This window comes from Pseudorasbora parva, chromosome 21 (genome assembly GCF_024679245.1).
Source record: "Pseudorasbora parva isolate DD20220531a chromosome 21, ASM2467924v1, whole genome shotgun sequence".
Taxonomy (NCBI): Eukaryota; Metazoa; Chordata; class Actinopteri; order Cypriniformes; family Gobionidae; genus Pseudorasbora; species Pseudorasbora parva.
This window is the reverse complement of record NC_090192.1, coordinates 22837157-22861536: the sequence shown is the minus strand read 5'-3', so window position 1 is coordinate 22861536 and position 24380 is coordinate 22837157. Positions and strand designations below refer to the sequence as shown.

The following is a 24380-nucleotide window of genomic DNA, read 5'->3' as shown; positions in this document are numbered from 1 at the left end:
CCATGCCCACTTAAAAAGTAGCGATGAACAGACCCTCCATCACAAAGCCCTGACCTACCGAGAGCTGAAGCCAGAGAACAACGCCCTCGGCCGACTGGTCTTAGAGCTGACGTCACAAACTGACAATAAAAACATAGCCAGACCAAACCAAATCATTAAAACACAAAAAGAAAAATACCTCAAACATTGGACAGTTGCAACAGAGAAACAGAGTAAATTGGAATGCTATTTGGCCCTAAACAGAAAATATGAATTGGCAGGATACCTGAGTAAAGTGAGCGACCCTAAGCTGAGGAAAGTCCTGAGCATGTACAGACTCAGTGAACACAGTCTGAGCATAGAGACAGGCAGACACAGACAGACCTGGCTGCCGAAGGAAGAGCGACTGTGTCCTCACTGCACAGAGAAGCAGCTGGAAACAGAGCTACATTTCCTGACATTCTGCCCCAATTATAAAAACATTAGAGACACATTCTATCCCCTTTTCACAACCCATCAGAAAGACTTCCTTCAATTATCAGATATGGACAAACTCCCACTCCTGCTCGGAGAAAGCCCAGCGAACCCAAACCTGGCTGCCAGATACGTGAAGTCCTGTCACGACAAAAGAGCCTCCAGCAGGACAGAGCTAACCACTTTGTAAATATTAGAAGATTGGACATTTTTATTGCTATGTTTATTTTCATGTAATTTTATTTGTATTATTATTTATTTCGTATAGTGTTATGAATGCTTTGGCAATGTAAAGATTTCCTTCACCATGCCAATAAAGCTATTTGAATCTTGAGTGAGTGAGTGAGTGAGTGAGTGAGTGAGTGAGTGAGTGAGTGAGTGAGTGAGTGAGTGAGTGAGTGAGTGAGTGAGTGAGTGAGTGAGTGAGTGAGTGAGTGAGTGAGTGAGTGAGTGAGTGAGTGAGTGAGTGAGTGAGTGAGTGAGTGAGTGAGTGAGTGAAAGCAACAGGCTACGCCCATCAAAGCGCTGGCTCGTAGGCTGCGCTGCACAGGTGATGTGACTTCAAGAAATTAACAATGTCACCAAAAAAGTGCGTTTTTGGTTGCCAGACCATGACAGCCCTGTACAGATTGCCAAAAACCCCCGCGTTAAGGCAACAGTGGATGGAATTTGCTTTTCCGGATCAGCAACTGAGTTCCGCAAAGGTTTATGTCTGTTCACTGCATTTGGTGCAAACTGTTTCCTAAACAAGGCCCAGTTCGACGCCGGATTTTCCGATCGCCTAATGCTGAATGATGGAGCAGTCCCAACGATAAAGGTCCCAACGTTAGAACCGCAGGCGGTGAGTAAGACTGCTTCAAATGTCTGTGTTTTTGCCTATGCCCATCAAGTAGCCCAAACATGATCACGTATAGTTAATTGATCAATGGAGCATGCGATGTGTAGTGCGTGTACATTTGTTTAGCTGGCCAGCCACTATATGTGTAACTTTATGTTTGTGTATTGTAAAAGCACTCCAAACAACAATACACAAAGAGTGGGGAAATATGTTGAACTAAATAAGCACGCTTCTTCATTCAAATGCGCTACTATTCCGTGTCTTTCTATGTAAACACTAGCCTGCCGTGCAAAACCAGTCCGCTTACTACAATTGTCTACACAAACCACGCGTAAACACACACACACACACACACATACACACGTGCACAACTGCACTTCCCACATGTACACCTTCAAAGAAAAAAAATACGACGATATAATTCAAGTTTAAATATGTAAATAACACAAGCCCCTAAGCATATTATATAGTTAGTGTATAATTTGTACCACATAGAGACGTCCTGCTCTAGTCGTTTTTGCTGCTGCTCCTGTTCAACTGCAGCCTCTGGGTCTGATTCCGGATCATAGATGTATGGCTGTATCTGATTAAAAGCCATTTTTTTATTTTGAATAAAGTATTTTAGGGATGACACAGCTTTACGACGCACTCAACACAATAGCAGCGGCGCGCACACGTCATCCGCTCACACGATACGCCCCCACCCACTCGGCTTTTTCCGGAAAGACTCGGAACAGCGCATCTTTCTTATATAATTATTAAAAAAATAAAGACTTTTCGGAGATATGCAAGATGCAATGCTACTCTATAGGTACTCAAGATTGACATGACACTGACTGAAAGTGAGTGTTTCACCCCCCCTTTAATGAAGTATACCATTTAGTTTCAATAACATTTAATATTTGAAGGCATTTTGTGATATTCACCTCTTAAGTATTCACCATTTATTTCTTTGATTTTTTTTTATTTTTTTATCTCAGCCACAATATGTAATTTTTCACTTATTCAAAACAATGGCTTAGCTTGATGAAACCTTGATTTAGCAGAGCATTATTATGCCGCAGACGAATGCTTCCGCTTCTTCTGATTTTGTTAACAGTGTGCATTTCAAAGCAGTTAATGATTTAAACAATGGTTTAATAATTCATCAACATATAGCATACACTATACTCATGGAAACTGTAAACAGCATACATTTGCGTTGTCTTTAAAGGTTTAGTTCACCCAAAAATGAAATTTATGTCATTGATGTCTCACCCTAATGTTGTTCCACACCCGTAAGACCTCTAAATATTCAGAACACAGTTTAAGATATTTTATATTTTAGTCCCAGAGCACACTTTACTGTCCATGTCCAGATAAAGGAATAAAAACATAATCAAAGTAGTCCATATGTGACATCAGTGGGTTAATTAAAATCTCTTGAAGCATCGAAAATACATTTTGGTCTAGAAATAACAAAAACTACAACTTTATTCAGCATCAGTCTTTTCCGCATTTGTTTTCAAACCTCAAAAAAAAGTGTCGCCGATTTCACGTTTTCAATGTGATCCAAACTGCTGAAATCACGTGACATTGGCGATCCGAATCATAGATCAATTCACTGATTCATGGCCGTTTAAATCTTTATATGAGGTTCGAAAACAAATGCGAAAGAGAAGACTGATGCTTTATAAAGTTGTAGTTTTTGATATTTTTAGACCAAAATGTATTTTCGATGCTTCAAGAGATTCTAATTAACCCACTGATGTCACACATGGACTACTTTGATTATGTTTTTATTCCCTTTCTGGACATGGACAGTAAAGTGTGCATAGACTGCATATGCTCTGGGACTAAAATATAAAATATCTTAAACTGTGTTCTGAAGATGAACGGAGGTCTTACGGGTGAGGAAAGACATTAGGGTGAGACATTAATGACATCAATTTAATTTGTGGGTGAGCTAACACTTTAAGAGTCAGAAATATATGCTGCTCAATCAGGAATTTTTTTTTTTTTTAACTAATTCAGACAAATAACGCTGACTGCTTTATTTATAAGATGATGCATGGTAAACTTTGAATTGTATTACAATACAGCACAATATAATAGTAACAGAGAGGCTTGTAATAAATATTTATCGTATATTCAATGTTTAATATTTCCTCCATAATTACGTTATATAAAGAAATTTATTTGTGTTTGGTCAGACTCGTGTCAGAAGCAGTAGACACAACCACATTAACAATTTCAATATATAACGACATCTCTCAAAAGACCATAAACATTACAGATAAGATCTGAAGTAACTATTAAATGTACCTGTATATATTGTAAAACTACTCCTGAGAGACAGACGCTGCAAATTGGGTGACAGTCAATGTTTTAGCTTAATGTCAATTATTCCCTCTCTTGGTAAGGAATAATGACAGATTCACTGCCTGATGGCAGGTTAGAACGCATTGAGCAATCCAGCCATATATATAGGTGGGTCATGAGTATGTTGGGTAACGCAGTGCTGATTTATCATATTAGATTCACTATTTGAGTGTGTTGAAAGTTATGTTTTAATACCCTGTGTGTTCGCTCAGTGGCTACTATCGGACACTTGTTACACGCTGCAGTAAGCTAGAATAAAAAAATAAAATCACTTTATTGTCACGCAACCATATACACAAGTGCTATAGTGGTGAAATTCTTGGGTGCAGTTCTGTGCAACAGTCATGACGAGACTTATGACAATCACAGCAAACATCAGATGCATCTGATGCACAGTAACATTAGACAATATACAATAAATAATATACACAGTGTGAGCGCATATCTAATTTAGATTGATTGATATTAAGCATGGTAAAACATGGTACTCTCAGTAAATCAAGAAAACCAGATTTAAACAACAAGACTAACTGTGAACTATAAAACAATGATTCGTTTTCTGTCGATGAATGCATCTAAACAGTTGCTCACCTGTCTAATAAAACTATATATATATATATATATATAGAGCTTATTTATCTGGATTTAAATTTTCTTTGAAACATTTGGGACAAAGTACACAAGTCAACAAAATATATAACGCTGTACTAATTGTTTTTGGATATTTTAAATAAATAAATACTCACATATTGTGCCTTTAATAGTGTGCACATGAAAAACAAAGCTGAGAAATTTAATTTAAAATGTAATTTTGCTGCCATCTAGTGGGGAAAATATATATATATATATATATACATATGATAAATAATAGATGCCCACTAACTACTGTCCCGGAGGAAACTCATTGCTCCGAAGAGCATATAGAATATAAATAAATTTTTATATTATATATATATATATATATATATATATATATATATATATATATATATATATATATATATATATATATATAAAAATTAAAATCACCAAATATGAACTCTACTTTGGTGCTGCTGGGATATTGCACAACGGTGATAACCAACCGTCTCATCTGAGCTGCCTCAACATCAAAACATTTGAATTGATGACCAATCAAAGAAAGCAAGCAAATTCTAGTGCAACGTTTTAGTTTATAAAAGTACAAGGTAGTAGCTAAACTAAACATTTCATATTTGACAGCTGTTTTACGATAATAAAAATGACTGTCAGAGATGATCAGGGACGCAAACAAATAAACATGTCAAATTTCACCATTTGGAATTGAAAATACATAATTTACAATATTGATAACGGTCAGTGTTACAAGACACATTAACAAAGCCATAAAACATAAAACATGCATATCAGCTCACGTTCACCCCATTTACTTTTGTACTGGCACAAACAAAAATGAAAAGACTATCAATCAAAGCTCAGCTTTGGTGAGGGATGAGATACAGGGGACAAAGAAAGAAAAAAAGAAAGAAAGGGGATTGATGAGAGAGGAAGAGTATTTAAACATTTAAGGGCAATACAGTTTGGAACAGGAGATTGTAGTGTGGCTCATTAATTGCACCATTTAACCTGATTTTCATGTTTAAGAGTTATCTCCTTGACAAATAATTTATGCTGCTGCTGCTAAATGACTTGGTTTTAAAGTTATTGTCATCCCTTTTTTGCATACTAGTATATAGGCTGTGTTCATTTTATTGGAACCAAGTATTCCCGGACATTACTACTAATTAGGTTTTGCATTTTGGATATCCATTTACACATGATCAAAGACTACTTTATCATGGCCAATTTGCAGATTGTACCCTGAAAGATTGCTCTGTATATTTATATTTTTTAACATTTGCCACTGAAGTCCATTTACTGTTTTCAAACCATGTCCACAACTGGTTTTCAGCAGGTGAACAAGAAAGTATTTGTACAATTCCAAATAAACTCTAAACAAATGCTCTAAAGTGCCTGAGGTCCACCAGAGGGTTTCAATAAAATTAAAGCTTTACCTCAGACTTCCAGTGCTTTTACTGGTGTGCAAGGTCTTCTTTGCAGGTTTCTGTTATGAGAAAGCGCATAGGACAATTTTAAATTAGGCACACACAAAGAGGACACAACAAATGGAAGGTCAATACCTTTGTACCATCTACTGAAACGGCCTTGTTTTGACTCGTCGACCTTTGCTGCCCTGCTGTGGCATTTAAACCTAAAAAGGAATGCAAGTTAACCCAAAAAGAACGAAAGCTAAATTTTAAAACAAGAATTTAAAGTTGCATTGAACCTTTTTTGCTTGACTTTCGAGATAGGGGTTTCCGAATTTCTGGAGACGCACTCTAAAAGAATAAGAAAGAAAATAACCACCACAACTAACTTAAGATGTGCCGTTTCCTTCAGCAAACACCAGAGGGCAGCAAAATCACGTTACCGTTAATGCCATTGTGACCTCGCCCACAGACGTGTCATCATCTGAGAAACATAGATTATAAAGACAAATATTATTAATAATGATCCAGACATGACAAACAGAATGTGTAATTGTTGTACCATTCATTAGGTCTTTTATCAGCGTGGTGTGCAACGACTGCGGCATTTTCATCAGCTCAATTTTAAAAACTCGGTCCACAGTTGCCAGTAATTTGTTCAGATTGGCCTCCATTTCATTTATCCGGTCCTGAGCTGTCTCGGTGAAAGCAAAAGAATGGGGTAGATATTACACATACAGGAAAGATTAATCTATATATTGGTTTAATATATGACTGACCTTCCTTCTCAAACTGTTGGATGATCATCTCCTTTCTCTTGGTGAGTCTAATCTTCTGGTCATAATCAGGCTGACCTTCAGAATCCTGACTGACTTTTCTAGTTCTTCGTGGAGCCATGCTAATAAATAATACAAGGACAGATTTTCAGATCTTTTTATGAACAATATAAACCTCGCCACTTACACCTGTTCACCAATTACCTTCTTCTGTTTAAATTACGATTGGCAAACACATTTGTAATGCACTCTTCCGCCACCTATTGGACCGGAAGCGCCTAGATTTTCCCAAAACTGCTGTGCGATTTAGTTCAAAATAAATAAATAACCACTTGTTTTTCTATAGGGATATTTGTTTACCTGCATGTCATGTGACCATTAACATCAGATAGATGTGAACATGTCTTGTTAAAATATTTAAATATTAAATGATAATCTTAGGGGTAGGCTACTTATTTTAGAGGGGTTTGACTGACAGACAAGTTTGGGAATATTTATGGGATGAAACGTCGAATATGTTTTCAAAGCTTTTAAGACTAGGTTGGACCAGGGTTGGACGTGGATATCCCAAATTAAATTTCTTCACACTTCACACAAAAACACTTCAGACCTCTGTTTGGTATCAGTTCACATATTGACCATGATGATGCCACGACACAACGAGAGCTTATCGTGTTTTTGTGTCGATTATGGCAAAAACAGAATAAAAACAACCTAAAATCACTTTAAAACAGCTGATGAAAAGCAAAAAAAAAAAAAAAAAAAAAAACGAAGGTATGTTACATTAACTTAATGTCTAATGTTAAAGTTTGTCTCATGTTTATGCCTGCCAAGTGGTCAGATGACGCGTCTCGCTGAATTTGAGTAACTATAGGCATTTCTCAATTTTAAGGATCCTTCCTTGACATTGAGAAATGCCTTAAGTCCCTATTTCCAATAGCTTCTTTTTCTTTCGATTGTTCCCTGCAGGGGTCGCAAAAGCGAATCATCTGCCTCCATCTATTCCTATCCTCTTCTCTCAGACCGACTGTCTTCCTTCACTACATCCATAAACCTCCTCTTTAGTCTTCCTCTACCTCCTGCCTGGCAGCTCTAACCTCAGCATCCTTTTACTGAAATATTCACTCTTCCTCATCTGAACATGTCCACATAGGACATTTCCGATAACACGTGACGGCAGCGGGTTTTTTTGTGTGACGGTTACGCGAGTACCGCGACGTCATATGTGTGCGACAGATTTGTTATGGCAGCCTTCTGTCATACATGTGAGTGTTGTTTTGATTCTCACACCTAAGGTTTCTTGCAAGCATGGGTAAAATACTGGATGATGTCGTGGATAGCGGTGGAATAGAAGTGATTATTCAAACCGAACGCGACAAAACAACACCACGATGTCCACATGGTACGAGATAACTTAATAATATTACTGCCGTGTCAGTTATCGTATTCTAAAATATTAACTAATATATAATAAGTGACACGTGCTTTTCTCAGGACCAGCTCTGTTGTTCGAAAAAACTGGCAATGGAAAGGAGAAAGGAAGGAGATTTTACGCGTGTTCTGCTTGTCGAGATCGAAAAGACTGCAACTTCTTTCAGTGGGCAGACGAGAAGGTAACTTAACAGTTACGTTCCGTCTTAATAACTAGGGCTAACGTCCAGTTATTTGTTTGTTGTTTCATGTAATACCGAAAATGAAAAGCAATATAATAAGATATGTTTTAAAGCCTGACATATGATCTTTTCCCCCTTATGGAATAGTCTATTGAAATCTTATTAATTTGGTATCAGAAATCAGATAAATCTGATACATCAGGATTTTATGACAGGTCATGTAAAGTTAGTTTGAAATGGTGAAAATAAACTGAGTTTGGTGCTGCTGTTATTATTTAAACGGGCAAAATAAGATGCAATTCGAACAGTTTGTAATGTAGATATTGTTATAACGGTATAACAGGCTACTTGCATGCAATATCTTGTCACTTGCATGCATATGTCTCACAATAATATGTTGTATTAAGATGATCAGCTTAGTTTAAGAGCAAAGCACTGTAGTTTTAATTTAAGGGGGTAAACAATATACAATAATCATTATCAAGTTTAATCATAATCAAGTTAAAAGTTGAATTGTTACTAACGTTGTAGTTATTCATTACAATTCTTTATTAAAGTAATTAAATATTCCACAGCAAAAAGACCTTGAAGGTGGACCTCTGAACATTTGCATTATGCTAAAAGATATATCAATATATATCAAAGATATATTTTCTTTTGAAATATCAATCAGGTGACCGAAGGCATGTCATGTCATTTGGGCAGCAGTGGTTCATGTAGGTTGGCTGCAAACAGGTTGGTGGTTCCATCCTTGGTTCCACCTGACAAAGTGTCAAAGTGTCCATGAGCAACACACATCTAACCTCAGCTGCTCCTGACGAGCTGGATGGTGCCTTACATGGCTGTTATCGCCGTTGGTGTATGAATGGGTGAATGCGAGGCAATATGTAATAAGTGCTTTGGTGGCCAGGGGTCTGTTGAAAGCGCTATTTAAATGCAATCCATTTACCTTTGCAGTCCATGTAGTTTTTTTATAGTTTTTAATTATACAATGGATAATTAAAATCAAAGAATATATAAAAACTAGAGATGTGAATATTTGCATTTCATTCACTTGATTATTTTCATTAATGCGTCAGATATCAGAGGTAAGGATGCTTGCCAGAGAGGAGCAGAATCGCTCCAAGATGCCTCTTTTCAGTCATCAGGAATACTTCTCTAGGTAAATGACTTTTATTTTAACATTTAAGACGTTATACTCTTAGATAGATATTGGCATGTCTGTTTATGGTAAAGGAAATGACTCTAAAGATTAAACACTGGTATGCTGCAACAAACACCTATCTTTAAAGAACAGACAGTAAAATATCCTTATATATGTTGACCCTGCCAAAAATCTTTCAAATGTGTTCGCGTGTTTGTTTCTTTCACAGATTTAGAGAGTTTGTTTCTCTGCCACTGGAGCAGAGAAGGTTCTGTGTGGACTGTCAGATGTTGATCTTCCCTGGGGAATGGGCGACTCACGTGAAACACAGTGCACTTTCTGAGGACATCACAGTTCAGCGGTTGAAAAGGCCCAGTCTACTTCTATGTCCTCTGGACAACAAGAAGAGTAATGCACAATATCTATTTGCAGATCGGAGCTGTCATTTCCTACTGGATATGCTTGTGGGGTTAGGCTTCCAGAAAATTCTCTGTGTAGGGACGCCAAGGTGGGTGTGACCTGTTAATCCTGTGGATGGAAAACTAGTCTAGGTAGCATAAGTGAAAATGGCCAAACTTGTTTGTAAAGGCTATTTGCACTAATGTAACCCACAATTGCTTAGAAAAGGTCCATTTGTAGAAATATCATGACACTTCTGCTAAAACTTAAGCATATATCACTATTTGCACTGGTCACACTTTATATCTCCACTTTGCAATTATTTTCTCTTAAAAATTCACAGATTACACGAGGTGATAAAGTTACGGAATATGGAGGCCAAGAGTCCTACCGTGAAGAGTTTATTGCTGGATATTGATTACAGGTAAACATAATACCACAAAATTCTTAGCGAATACAAAGGTTAAATAGTCACATACGGACATAGAATTGCTGGGTTGTTACATTTTTGACCAAGTACATGACCAGCCAGTGTTCAAAACGATCTCCTTATCTCCTTCACAACGGTGAGCTTATAATAACATGTTATAATTTAAGTGGTACTGGTAGCTTTCCGTGGTAAATTCAAGCATGGGGTTGTTCATATTTGCATGATTACTTTGTGTTTGTATATATACAGAATTAGTCCACCTAGTAGGCTATCAAATGTGAGGGTGGCGGATCATTTATAACCTTTTCTCACAGCAGTTGGGATACTTAAACGTATAATTTTGATTTGGTATTGTAATCCAGAAAGGCCAAACGACAATCATCAGTGACAACTGGAGATTCACCCATGGGCGTAGATTATGCGGGGGACGGGGGGGACGTGTCCCCCTCACTTTTAAGAAAATGTATTTTCGTCCCCCGCACTTTTACAGGGTCTCCCCGATTCTAGTCGAACCGCTCCGAGCGGGATTCGATCCCGCGTTACCCTGCATGGCGGCGGGCAAATTAACAGGGACGCTAAAGACAGCTTTCTCTACCTCGGTTTATTGTGCGCGTATTGACGTCAAGGGCAAGTGTATTTATACATAGAATGTGATGTGAATACATGTGAATACAATGTGAATACATTAAGATTTAAAATCAGAGACAAAAAATAAGCTATGCATGACCTGTCATTTTATTTGTATCTAAATATGAGGAGGGCGCTGCAAAGAAAGTCCAAAAGTGGATTCGTAGAAACTTACTGTCACGCTGGAGCTGCAGCTGAAGGAAAACAATCGTTATCAGCTGAAACGTGACGAAGACAATTAGACGATTGCGACAATATATTATTTATGTGTGTTTTTCAAGCCATCTCAATGTAGCTTATTTATTGACAATAAAGTAGCCTATATCATATGAATAATGCAGCTTTTTTAATGTTTAGTAGCCTATCTTCTGCTCACCAAAGCTGCATTTATGTAATCAAAAATCAAGTAATATTGTGAAATATTATTACAAGTTAAAACAGCTTTTTCCCTATGTGATCAAAGCTGAATTTATCATTACTCCAATCTTCAGTGTCACATGATCCTTCACTAATCATTCTCATATGATGATTTTATAATCAAGAAACATTTAGGATTATTATCTGTGTTGAAAACAGTTGTGCTGCTTAAAAATGTTGTGGAAACCATACATTTTATTTTTCAGGATTCTTTGGTGAATTGAAAGTTCAATGGACAACATTTATTTGCATTTATTAAATAAAGTATTATCTTTTGTAATATTAAAAATATTACTTGTTGAATTGAATGCATGTCTGATCAATAAAAGTATTCATTTCTCTCTTTTTTAATTTTACCACAAATGTTTAGATGGTTTCCACAAAATTTAAGCATCACCATGAGCAGCACAACTGATAATAATCATAAATGTGTGTTGATCATCAAATCCTCATGAGAATGATTAGTAAAGGATCGTGTGACACTGAAGACTGGAGTAATGATGATAAATTCAGCTTTGATCAAAGGAATAAATTGCACTTTACTATATATTCACATAAGGAGAACAGCTGGTTTACATCAGAACTTTATTTTTATTTTTTACATTGCATAAAATCTATGGAGACTTAATGCACAAGTGTTTGTAGTATATAAACCAATCATAAAATTGGCATTTAAAAAAAGGGAAATATTATTGATATTATTGGTTATTGTTCAGCAGTGTATTTGATATCTTACCAAATTAAAAGCAAGAGATGCGATAAATTATATCGGTCAAAAAAAAAAAAAAAAGGTATTATGACATTTCTGTCCCCCTCACTTCTGAAAAGATGGCTACGCCCCTGGATTCACCCATAGTAAAAAACAAAAGATTAGACTGTAAAGAAATTGAAATCTATAGGTAACACTAATACACACTAAATAAACATAGTCACACGATGCTGATATTGTTAACATAACAATTTGAGGAAAAGGTATAACAATAATGATAATTTGCACAGTTTGTGATGTGAAGTGATGGTTAGATTTAATCAAGGTTGGTAGCTTGATTTATTGTAATGCTTTTTTTTTCTCAGTTGGTCAGAACAAATGTGACAGACATGTCACTAGTTCAGATTACATTTTACAGTGAAAATTATTTTTCGGTCATGAACACATAGAACCTGTCCAGTGAATGAATGACAGCCACACATGCTTCTCAAAACATTAGATTAATCTGCGGTGAGGAGGAGCGAGGAGCTGTGCTGATGCACAACCCTAGCCTAGAAATCTAGACGCACCCTAGCGGCAGCAAATCTAATCTGCCCGCGAGTGTCGTCTAGCAGCTCTCAATACCCTTCTGAGCTGTAATCGCCAAACTCTTGCCGGGCCGATCACATCGTGTATAGAGTCGATGGGTGCACCCTAGCCATAATGACGACGACCGAGTTGCGTTTGCGTGCTACTAGTAAACACAGAAACTGGCGAATGGCGGTCTTTTCGAATCAGCTTTGACCACCACTCTGGAAGGCTTGGAGTTAAGCTTTTCTCTGACAAAAGAACGACACTGAAGTCATTCTTAAAAAGGGAAGATGTGTTCTGAGTTTTGCCGACCGGATACGGGGAATGTTTAATCTATCAACAAGCTCTCTGTTTCACCTTCGTTGATGTAGTTGGTTATAGCGGTATCCTATCGCGTGCAGAGGGAGTATGAAAGGAAAGCGTTTATCCCGCCCCTCGGATTGAGCCCTGTCAATGGTGCGTTTCCAGACCAAACATCTTGATGTGGGTCTGGCTTGTCAGGCTAGCACAACCCATGTAAAAATGATAATTGCGTCAATAGCTGCAATTGCAGGTGTCAAACAGAGATGGTGACAAAGAGGCAAAACTAATGGACTTCAGCTTTAATGAAGTATATATATTGTATTGCTTGCACTATTAATCACTGAAGCTCAGACAGGTGGTCCTGTATCTCAGAAGTTAGTTGTAGAATGTATACTACCATTCAAAAACCTATAAGATCCAGGATAAGATCCAATTTTAAATAATTGATTTATTTATTTACTTTTATGAAATTTACTCTTAGACAGCACAGACATAAAATGTATCAAAAGTATCAGTAAAGACAGTTATGGTAAAAAAATAAAATAAAATAAAATCAATGCTGTTCTTTTGAACTTTCTATATATCAGAGAATCCTGGAAAGAATGCATCACATTTTCCACAAAAACATTAAGCATCACAATTTTTTCAGCATTGATTATAATAAGAAATGTTTCTTGAGCATCAAATCAGCATTTTAGATTGATTTGTAATGCCAAAAATTCAGCTTTGCCATAACAGAAAAACATTACATTTGATTTTATAAGATACTGAAATAGAAAAGTAAAAAAAAAAAAACATTATTACTATATTAACTGTCATTTTGATCAAACTAAAACATGAGAATGAGCATTAGAGACCACTTTCAAAAACATGAAAAAACATCTACTGACCCAAAACAGTAGTGTATTCAAACAATATTAAAGACTGAGGTCGCATATCTCCATATGATGATGGCCTATGTGTTTGTCTTTGGGTATGAAGAAACGGAAAGCTGGGTAGAGAGGCTCAGTAAAATGATGGTGTGCTCTGTCAAACACAGCCGTTTGCATTGCTGAAAACTCCTGCAGCATTCTCATAGTCTCCGCATCATAGAACACCACACGACCCTTCTGATATTTTACAAACACCCCTACCCTGTTCGGTGCTGCTCGTGCTGCTGTGACGGGCAGTGCCACGTGCCGGTCGTTGTGCCAGGCCTTGAGATGGCCGTCCTGAAACTCAAGACTCCACGAGCACCTGTTCCGTCCAAGTTTGGCTGCTTTGTCTCGTCCTCTCCTCTGCAGGCTCCCGTAAGTCACACCCACAGCCCATGATGGGCAGCAATGCACATCCACCTCCCAGTAGTGCTGCCCAGATTTAAAAGCAACGGAGCCCAATGCACAGTATAACTGATCAAACCTTACAGGGTCATTGGGAATGCAATGCTCCTCTGCGGAAAGGGTCAAGCCCCGTCCTTCTGGGGTCACCTTTATCTGTTTGTGACAAGTCAGTTGGTCGATCGCCACATTAGAGGAGTCTGTCGAGGTGAAATGCAAGAATATTTAATAAACAGCTGATTTACCCACAACATGGTCCAATTATGTATTCTGAGCTTTTTTTTTTACATAATAAGTTACAATACTACTGTATAATATAGGGCTGTAAAAGATTAATCGCATAAAAAATACAAGTTTGTATTTACATAAAATATGTGTACTGTGTATAATTTTTATGCATTTATAAATACACACATGCATGAACATTTTTAAAAACAATTAGTTATAATTTCTATAAAAAATATTTCTATATCAGATACATTTTATATATATAATATATTATAGCATTCAATTATACATAATAATTATACACAGTACACACATGTTTACGCAAACATCAATTATAATTATTTTTGCATTTTTTAAAATAGAATGCCTTATATAACAGTTTGAGGTCAATACAATTGTTTTCTCTACGTTCATCAAGCTGCATTTATTTGATCAAATTTAAATAAAAATATAAAAGTATTTATAGTTTAAATTGAATATTACTACAATTTAAAATGACTTTTCTATTTTTATATATTTTTAAATGTATTCCTGTGATGGCAAGGCTAAATTGTTGTGCTGCATAACATTTTTGTGGAAGTTGTGACACTTTTTTCAGGATTCTTTAATGAATGGTTTATTTCTAATAATTTCTTTACTGACCTCAAACTTTTGAATATATATATATACAGTGAGGAAAATAAGTATTTGAACACCCTGCTATTTTGCAAGTCCTCCCACTTGGAAATCATGGAGGGGTCTGAAATTGTCATCATAGGTGCATGTCCACTGTGAGAGACATCATCTTAAAAAAAATCCAGAAATCACAATATATGATTTTTTAACTATTTATTTGTATGATACAGCAGCAAATAATATTTGAACACCTGTCTATCAGCTAGAATTCTGACCCTCAAAGACCTGTTAGTCTGTCTTTAAAATGCCCACCTCCACTCCATTTATTATTCTAAATTAGATGCACCTGTTTAAGGTTTAATTGCTAAGCAGCTTGGTGAAAAAAGGTCCACTGTTGGAGCAATCATTAGAAAATGAAAGAAGCTAAACAAGACTGTCAATTTCCCTCGGACTGGGGCTCCATGCAAGATCTCACCTCGTGGGGTCTCAATGATCCTAAGAAAGTTGAGAAATTAGCCCAGAACTACACGGGAGGAACTGGTCAATGACCTGAAAAGAGCTGGGAACACCGTTTTCAGGGTTACTGTTGGTAATACACCAAGATGTCATGGTTTGAAATCATGCATGACACGGAAGTTTCCCCTGCTTAAACCAACACATGTCCAGGCCCATCTTAAGGTTCCGAATGAACATTTGGATGATACAGAGGAGTCATGGAAGAAAGTCATGTGGTCAGATGAGACCAAAATAGAACTTTTTGGTCATAATTCCACTAAACGCGTTTGGAGTAAAAAAGAATGAGTACCATCCAAAGACCACCATCCCTACTGTGAAGCATGGGGTGGTAGCATCATGCTTTGGGTGTTTTTTTCATCACATGGGACAGGGCGACTGCACTGTAATAAGGAGAGGATGACCGGGGCCATGTATTGTGAGATTTTGGGGAACGACCTCGTTCCATCAGTTAGAGCATTGAAGATTGGTCAAGGCTGGGTCTTCCAACATGACAATGACCCGAAGCACACAGCCAGGATATGGTAAATGGACTGCATTTATATAGCGCTTTTAACACACCCTATGGCCATCCAAAGCACTTTACATATTGCCTCACATTCACCCATTCATGACGGCGATGTCAGCCATGTAAGGCGCCATCCAGCTCATCGGGAGCAGTTGGGCTTAGGTGTCTTGCTCAAGGACAACTCGACACTTGGTCAGGTGGAACCAGGGATCGAACCACCAACCTTTCGGTTTGTAGACAATCTACATGAACCACTTAGCCACTGTCGGATAACCAAGGAATGGCTCTGTAAGAAGCATATCAAGGTTCTGGTGTGGCCTAGCCAGTCTCCAGACCTAAACTCAATAGAGAATATTTGGAGGGAGCTCAAACTTTGTGTTTCTAAGCGACATGCCAGAAACCTGACCAATCTAGAGAAGATAATAATAATAATAATAGATTTTATTTATAACGCACTTTACATTCCGAAGAATCTCAAAGTGCAACAATGGAAAAGGGAAAAAATAACAAAATGATTAACAAGTAAAACATATAGAATAATACAAACAATCAACCAACACATAACAGTTAAACGCTTTTCTGAACAGAAAACAGAGTGGATGTTGGAAGTCTCTGTAAGCGCCACAGTACACTGTGGTCCACTCCATGCTTTACATTTCTCCCAGAGCTAGAGGCTCTGTTGCTACATTTTTCCAATTTGGCAGTGTCCTGATGACGTCGTCAAGGCATGACAGCTGAAGACCAGATGGAGGGGATCGCTGCAGCACTATGCAGGAGGCAAACTAAGTTTCCCGGGCACTTCTGTGGACACACCGGGGTCGGCGCAGAAGTCCAAGCCGTTTCACTGCCACAATGCAAGACAGAACAGCGACGCAGCCGAGACGCGGAACATCTCAACATCATGCTGGACGCTGATGACGCTAGACGGTGCAATCAGCCGGCAACCTCAGCCACCATGCAGTTCAAGCCCGAGGGAGACCATCAGTGAGCAGCCAACACCCAGAAGAGAGAACAGCCGCAGCAAGACACATGAAATGTCCTTTAAACCAGAAGCAACCGCAACAGCAGAGAAGCGGTGAAGATTGGTGAACAACGTCCTCTCAGTGGCTGCCAACTATCAGCAACAGTCCCAATTGTAGCTCTGACTGTTTGACTAGTCACAGTCATAATAAAATAAAATCTAAATCTAACTGTACAGTAAACATGATTTTTGGGTGGAGAAGCGGTGAACAGACAACGCCAGCGTCCTCTCTCCCACGTTGCTATGCAACCTCAAATCTGTGATCTGTGTGGGGGAGTGGGCCAAAATCCCTCATGCAGTGTTTGCAAACCTAGTGAAATACTACAAGAAACGTTTGACCTCCATAATTGCAAACAAAGGTTACTGTACCAAATATTAACATTGATTTTCTCTGGTGTTCAAATACTTATTTGCAGCTGTATAATACAAATAAATAGTGACAAATTTCTGGATTTTTCTTTTTTTTTTTAGATTATGTCTCTCACAGTGGACATGCAATTACGATGACAATTTCAGACCCCTCCATGATTTCTAAGTTGGAGAACTTGGAAAATAGCAGGGTGTTCAAATACTTATTTTCCTCACTGTGTTTGTGTATATATATATATATATATATATATATATATATATATATATATATATATATATATATATATATATATTTAATTTGTATTTTTTTAAATAAATATCCAATATGTATTTAGCATGAACTTGATTTAGACTGATCAAACATTTTTTTGCACAACAAAATTATGGGTTTAATGGACCAAGAATGTTTTGTACCCAGCAGCAGGTTCTTTCGTTGTAGCTGGGCTTTCAGCTCTTTTGAGATGTTCCTAAGAACCTTCATGAGCTTCTGGATCCTCTCCTCATTCATTTTTATCTCCTCTTCGCCTGGGTCCATTTTCTTACGACAACTATTCAATCTAGCCACAGATACATTTTAATTATATAGTAAATTGCATACATAGTGTTGATGTTGCATTACATATATTGTAATGTGCAGCATGTTTGCTATTGAAAACAACATGGAAGGCATAGTGTTTTGATATACTGTTAGATTGTCAATATATATTCGTATTAAGGATCTGTCACAAAATCTGTTATTCATATAATGAAAAAAGATGGCCTTACGTAAAATCCTCAGGAAACGACTGAAAGCAGAGAACATGCAGAAGACGATATATGTGATCCCTGCATTTTGTCAAGAATATTATTATAACAACATGAAATGCATGTTTCGTCTTTGACTGTACCTGGTTCATGGATTCTGCAGGGCTCTGTTGAGCTGACTGCATAGAGCTGATTTGTTTCTGCAGGAGACCAAGGTGCTGATTCCAGTCTTGAATAATTCGGTTTAGTTTACTGCTGGTCTCTCGGCGGTCTTGCTCTATCATGTCCAAAACTGCCTGCTCATCCCCCTGCAGAGCCAACTTTAGCCCCTCATAACACTCCTGTACCTGCTGCTTCATCGCCTCTGAATTCGTCTTCAGCAGAGATGTAGGATTTATCAGTTATTTAACATTTATAGTAGTTGAGGCTTTATCACATCCAGCTAGACTTAGATCTTAAAAAATGTAATAACTTTCCCTGCCAAACTTCCTTATTTGGGAATCTCCTTCCACCAGCCATATATGGATGGACTGCATTTATATATAGACCAGTTTTCACGATCAAATCAACTTGCAATAGAATTCCACTTACATTTAGGTTGACTTGCCGCTTTTTAATAGATTCCAGATGAGACTCTGTTCTTTTCTTCTCCTTCTTCAAGTCCTCCAACAAGACTGGCACCTGTTCACACATTTAAAAAAAAAATTATTACTGGTACACTACCGTTCAAAAGTATGTTTTTTAAAATTAATGTTTATTCAGCAAGGAAGCATTAAATCAATCAAAAGTGACAGGAAATGTATTTATAATATCGTTCTTTTAAACATTCTATTCATTAAAGAATCCTGAAAATAATTTCATAAGTGTCAAATCTGCCTATTAAAATGATTTATGAAAAATCATGTGACACTAAATTCCATCACAGGAATAAAGGGTGGGATCATATGCTTTCAATGCTAACAGACTAAAGTTAGCATTTCCCAGATCACCTATTGCACATTGCTGTGCAAATACTGTTAAGTTGTAATACTGACCCCAAAGTTCAGGCTGTAGTGTTTTTCTTGTAAGTGGTTTGCGGCCTATGACCATGTGTTCAACCTTCAGCTAAGCTCCGGGTTTTCTAGCATGACTGCATTCTTATGTTGTCTTACTTCATAATCAGCTTATTCATTTAGTTTGGCAGTTTATGAAATCTATCATTACCTCTGAGGGTTTTGGGGAGATGGCTCCAGTTCTCCTGATCAGTTTTGGAGAGCGTGGGAAGGGCTGGGTGACTTGTGGGCCTGAACGAGCCTCAGTAACCAGACAGAAGGAACTGATTTCCTCTGATAGAGGCCTGAAGTCTTCCTCTGCCATCTCTCCCAAGTTCTCTGAGCATAATACAGCTCATTTAGGAAACATCACATTCACATTATTAGTTTTTGTCAGTATGTATGATGTAGTATCTAATGCATGAAATGCAAATACAAAAAAGTTCTAAATTAGCTGATTTTCTCAGAAGACATACAAAGCACTTCCTCCTCCTTGTCAATACACAGAAAATCCCATCTAACCTTTACTAGAAAATAACCAGATGCATTAATATTTGCGTAACCTAAAGGAAAGAAATCAAAATACTAAACATTCTTACATTTTCAGCAGCCTGAACATGGTATATGTATTAAAATTGGCCCACTATCACAGTTCTTAAAGTGCTTTAAAAAGTTGTATCTTTGCGAAGTTGTAAATCAGTTGTGGTCTTAGTGCTGTATGCCAATGAAATAATACTATGCAATAAAACAATGCAATAAACAACTTACCTAAGAAATTGATAAGAGAATTAGTAAATGTTTGGTCCTCCTGCAAGCACTTCTATGCTCATCTGTGGAATGTGTTGAAAAAGGTGTGCAGCCCCTTTTAACATGCCAAAGCCTGCTGCATATGCGTACTGTATGTGCACACACACTTTCACAGTGTATTATAACTGAAAGGATTATGTCTTCTCAGCTCCAGACTTGTTCACCTGCCGGGTGTGGAAATAACAGCAGTTTTCTTTTATTTTTTTTAGCAGTTCTGAAATGCATGTTGACACTTGTATTCATTTAGTGCATTACATGCATTTTTCAGCCATCAACCTCTTTATTTTTCTACCCTGTTAGGTACTGCCAATTTTTTGGGCAGGATGAGTTCTGCCACTATAATATGTTCAACCATCACTTCTTTGACGATGAGGTAAAAAACAAACATCAAATGTGACGTCTTTGACATCAAATGTGGTCTCACTTTGTCTCATGATACGCTATTGTGCAGGAAGCGGTCACATTTTTTCATGGCTTTCTGCGTGAGGAGGGAGGAGCCAAGGTAGTCATGGTAACAGACCCCCCATTTGGAGGCCTAGTGAAGCCACTAGCCAACAGTTTCTCTCAGATGTCAATGACCTGGAAAAAGTACAATAAAGGTATAAGCGACTAAATTGATTTAACTTTTTTTGATTGATTAAATGTCCATCAAAAAAGTTGACTCTGAGACATCATATATCATTCTTACCTGTTGTTGAAATCATCTTTAGTGAGCGATGCAGCTGAGATGCCAATGATCTGGATCTTCCCATACTTCTTTGAGTCCCGTATACTTGAGTGTTTTCCCTCCTTCTCTATGCTGGATTACCAGGTATTATAGGAATATGATGTTATACAAACGTTATACATTTACAGCATGTAGTAGTCAAGTGTGGTTCTTCATTCTCAGGTTGATTATGACAACCACCCTCTATATAAACACGGAAAGACGGGCCGTAAGCAGTCACCTGTTCGACTTTTCACCAATCTGAGCCCCAAAGATACAATTTTACCAGAGGATGAAGGTTACAGGTACACATAAACGCATCTCTTCATAATGAATTTAGGGTTTGTTTTGTCCTGAAAGAGATGATTTTAAAATAAGTACAGGAACCAAACTTTTAAAACTTTTTTTAAGTTTTTTTATTTTTTTTAATTGATTACTATGCGATCGATCGGGTCCATTTTGAACCAGCTATATGAACAGATTAGTCTCAAAATGAATTTTAATATATATGTAGATTGGATTTTGTTGATAAACATGAATATGCATAGCCATCTATTGATCAACCTTTGCAGCATGAAACTTTTTTAAAAATTATTTTATCTAATTATTAAATACATGTATGTGGGGGAAAATAGTCAAATAAATATTTAACAACATTCTAGTGTAATATTGATGTTGAATTGTTAGAAAATTGATATGTAGGTTTCATAAATTTGGGCTGTTTTTGCGCAGTCTTGACTTAGTGGTTCAAAGGAATACTGGTAATTCTAAGATTATATGTTATAGTCAATTTAATGCAATGATATTCAAATAAAGTTTGTCAGGAATATTGGGGAGGGAACTTTTTCCTTAGTTCATGTGAAATTTAAATCTCTTTTTAAATTAATAAACACAGTGTAGATGTTACATTCATAGATTTGAGATATTTATGATCAGGTAAAATTATGTTTTAGTTTAAATTTAAGTTATAACTGTTCCAACTGGTAATTTAAACATCATTCACTAGATTTTTTTTTTTTAATATGTAATTTGTAAATGCTGTCTTAACTGTATTGATTTAGGTGGTAAATTTACCATGCATATTTTTCAATCCTTTGCAGATTTTGCAGTGTTTGTGAGAGGTATGTGTCAGCAGGAAACAAACACTGCCCTAAGTGTGACATGTGCCCATCAAAGGTAAATGTTCATGTCTAATTCAATATATGGAGTAGATTAAATTGATAGTTCACCCAAAAATTAAAATTCGATGTTTATCTGCTTACCCCCAGGGCATCCAAGATGTAGGTGTGTTTGTTTCTTCAGTAGAACTCAAATGAAGATTTTTAACTCCAATCATATAATACGTTGCTCATATAATACATGTCAATGGGGTGTTTTTTTATGAGTCGCTTTAAAAGTTAAAAAAACACAGACATAAGAATCCATATTAAACCCTGCGGCTTGTGACGACACATTGATGTCTTGAGACACGAAACGATCGGTTTCTGTGAGATCTGATCTGATCTCATCTAGTATTACCAACAACATTACTTCTGCCAGAGAAGGTCAAAACCGGGCGCAGTCATATATATATATATATATATATATATATATATATATATATATATATATATATATATATAAAATGTCATTAGTGCCTGCAGAATCGGTCGAATGAGGCATCTATGTAAACATGAGATTCATCTGATATGAGGTAAAAAAAATAACATAAATATTCTTGCAGAAACCAATCGTTTCGTGTTTTAAGACACCAATGTGTCACAAGCCACAGGCTTTTTTTTGACTCACAAATATCATAAAAAGCACCCCATTGACTTGCATTATATGAGCAACCGTTGGAGTTATGTGTTGGAGTTATCTTCATGCGTGTTCTACTGAAGAATCAAACACGCCTACATCTTGGATGCCCTGAGGGTAAGCAGATAAACATCACATTTTCTTTTGGGGTTGAACTATCACTTTAACTGACATTTCCCTATTCATCTCATAGGATGGGCGAGAATGGAGGCACTGTGATGAATGTGGGCGGTGTGTGAAGCCTTGTAAGCAAATTTGAATTCATTTGAATTTAACTCTCTTAAGGCCCCATTTTAACAATCTGAGAACATGATCTGAGTGCATGGTCTGAAGAGTATAGCAAAGGTGCACTTAGTAACAGAAAAAAATGGTCGGCACGCCAGGCACATGGTCCAAAGGGATTGTCCCTAGTCTCTTAATGAGCCATGAGTGTGTTTTGGGCATAACGTGCAATAAACAAATCAGTCCCATCTCCCATTTCCTTTAAAAGCCAGTTGCACTTGCACAATGATGGATTTGCTGTTTACACGGCAGAATATAGACACCCTCAACCTGACGAGTCAGTTTAAATATATGTGTGTATTGCCACAATTGTTTAAACAAGTAGCCAATTTCATTCTTCATTACTGCAAATAGGTAATTCTGATACATGCAATGACTATCCATTATGACATGTAGGCATTTTTTTTTATGTACACAATTTAAATCTTTTATGTTGTAAATCTCTTTTTTTGTGGCAATTTGGCATGTTTGTGTGCTGCTGCGCTGTGTGCGTAATGTAGATAGACACATTACTAACGTTTCCTTTAAATAAAGGCTATTGATTTTATGGCAGGTTTTTCATTTTTTCATTTGCCTCAAAATAGCAACGTGCCAACAACTTTCAGAACAGCAACGTCAATAGCGCGAGACCATTAACTATTTAAATGAGTTGCTGGACGTGAAAATTATAAACCGAGTCATGCTGAAACTAGCAAAAAACACTTGCGTTGCATTGCGCCGGGTGTATGATAGGGCCATTACTGTTTATTTCTTGCTTTTTCATATTTTTTTCTGCTTTCTTTCTCTCTCCAGCATGGCGCCATTGTTCTTCATGTGGTCACTGTGCTCTCCCTGATCACCCTTGTGGTCAAAGCCAAACTGGCTGTTTCAACTGTGGCAGCCTAAAACACAAACTTAGAGCCTGCCCTAAGAAACACAATAAACAGTGAGTATAAACCTAGATTATTATAAATTAACTAAAACTGTTGGTTTTGTTAATTGAAATGAAATAAACATTACATTTTGTTACTTGAAATAAAATATTTAAAATTTTAGCAACATTTCTCATTTTCATTAAGTTAAGCTTATACTAAAATAACTACATCTGAAATACAAATTTATAAAAACAAAAATATAAATGCCTTTGAAATATCAATAAAAACACTTCAATCATACTAAAATAACACAAAAAAGACTACCCCTTAAAAAAACTAATATATGCCTCATAATTTAAGAAATTTACCCTTGCAAGTACATACTGAATAGCTTAAACATTAATAATGTTCTCCAGAAATTCAGATAATCAGTCAGTGCTGTACTGATGATACTGTAGTGACATGTTTCAACATGAATACTAGATGATCATGTGATTCTCTTACATATATTCTGCCAACAGAATGCCTGTGTCCGGGGGTCGTGGAGCTCAAGGCCTGTCTAAACACATTACCAGCAAATCCACAGCTAAGAACAAAAGGAAAAGAAGAGTTAAATGATCCCACATGCGGTGTATTTTGGGAACTATGCTTTTGAGGCTGCTAAGATGTGCATAAAACTGAGATCACAAAGTGGGAAACCTACATGTAAATAGGAAGATTGATTGTGCATGTAGAGCCACAGTTGTCTTATTGCGGTTTAATTTATGCATCGTCACAAACTTATCCTACTCTAGAATGTTCCCAATACAATTAACACAAACCTCGTCAACAGTTTAAAGAAGCTTTGTTTCAGTTTATGCGTCTCAAACAGTGATGATCTGTGTGTAAAAGCTTTGAATACAATTACTGTATTATTAGAATGAGTGTCATTTTTGTATCTTTC

General features: G+C 36.9%; 3 protein-coding genes across 7 annotated transcripts in view; 1 reads left to right on the top strand and 2 right to left on the bottom strand.

The window, feature by feature from the left end:
* The window catches only part of cdca9 (cell division cycle associated 9), a 10142-nt gene extending 3488 nt beyond the window's left edge, over positions 1 to 6654 (bottom strand). Inside the window, exons 1-6 of one of the 2 annotated variants that reach the window (XM_067429798.1) lie at positions 6438 to 6654; positions 6221 to 6352; positions 6102 to 6142; positions 5958 to 6009; positions 5812 to 5882; positions 5686 to 5735 (exon numbers count right to left, since the gene is read on the bottom strand). In XM_067429798.1, the coding sequence (XP_067285899.1) occupies positions 5686 to 5735; positions 5812 to 5882; positions 5958 to 6009; positions 6102 to 6142; positions 6221 to 6352; positions 6438 to 6555 (464 nt within the window). In that variant the 5' untranslated portion in view covers positions 6556 to 6654. The remainder of the gene's footprint in view (positions 1 to 5685; positions 5736 to 5811; positions 5883 to 5957; positions 6010 to 6101; positions 6143 to 6220; positions 6353 to 6437) is intronic. The other variant, XM_067429799.1, reaches the window with a different exon arrangement.
* A 991-nt stretch (positions 6655 to 7645) lies between these two features.
* zcchc4 (zinc finger, CCHC domain containing 4) lies at positions 7646 to 24357 on the top strand. Its single transcript, XM_067429237.1, has 13 exons — positions 7646 to 7836; positions 7929 to 8047; positions 9127 to 9209; positions 9421 to 9699; positions 9934 to 10014; positions 20099 to 20171; positions 20250 to 20397; positions 20509 to 20609; positions 20688 to 20809; positions 21605 to 21680; positions 22495 to 22546; positions 23376 to 23508; positions 23959 to 24357. Exons 1-13 carry the CDS (start codon positions 7743 to 7745, stop codon positions 24053 to 24055), a joined length of 1458 nt encoding a protein of 485 aa, XP_067285338.1. The 5' UTR covers positions 7646 to 7742; the 3' UTR covers positions 24056 to 24357.
* Positions 11544 to 20092, bottom strand: si:dkey-219e21.4 (tripartite motif-containing protein 14). 4 transcript variants are annotated; one of them, XM_067429241.1, is made up of 6 exons: positions 19164 to 20092; positions 18552 to 18641; positions 18104 to 18334; positions 17982 to 18001; positions 17631 to 17773; positions 11544 to 14162 (listed from the first exon to the last, which is right to left on the bottom strand). In XM_067429241.1, the coding sequence occupies exons 1-6, from the start codon at positions 19314 to 19316 to the stop codon at positions 13564 to 13566; spliced, it is 1236 nt and encodes a 411-aa protein (XP_067285342.1). In that variant the 5' UTR covers positions 19317 to 20092; the 3' UTR covers positions 11544 to 13563. The 4 variants fall into 4 exon arrangements, with proteins under 4 accessions (XP_067285342.1, XP_067285341.1, XP_067285340.1 ...); XM_067429240.1 differs by having other exon boundaries at positions 17982 to 18334; positions 19164 to 19345; positions 19760 to 20092; XM_067429239.1 differs by having other exon boundaries at positions 17982 to 18334; positions 19164 to 19330; positions 19760 to 20092.
* Positions 24358 to 24380: the final 23 nt, after the last annotated feature.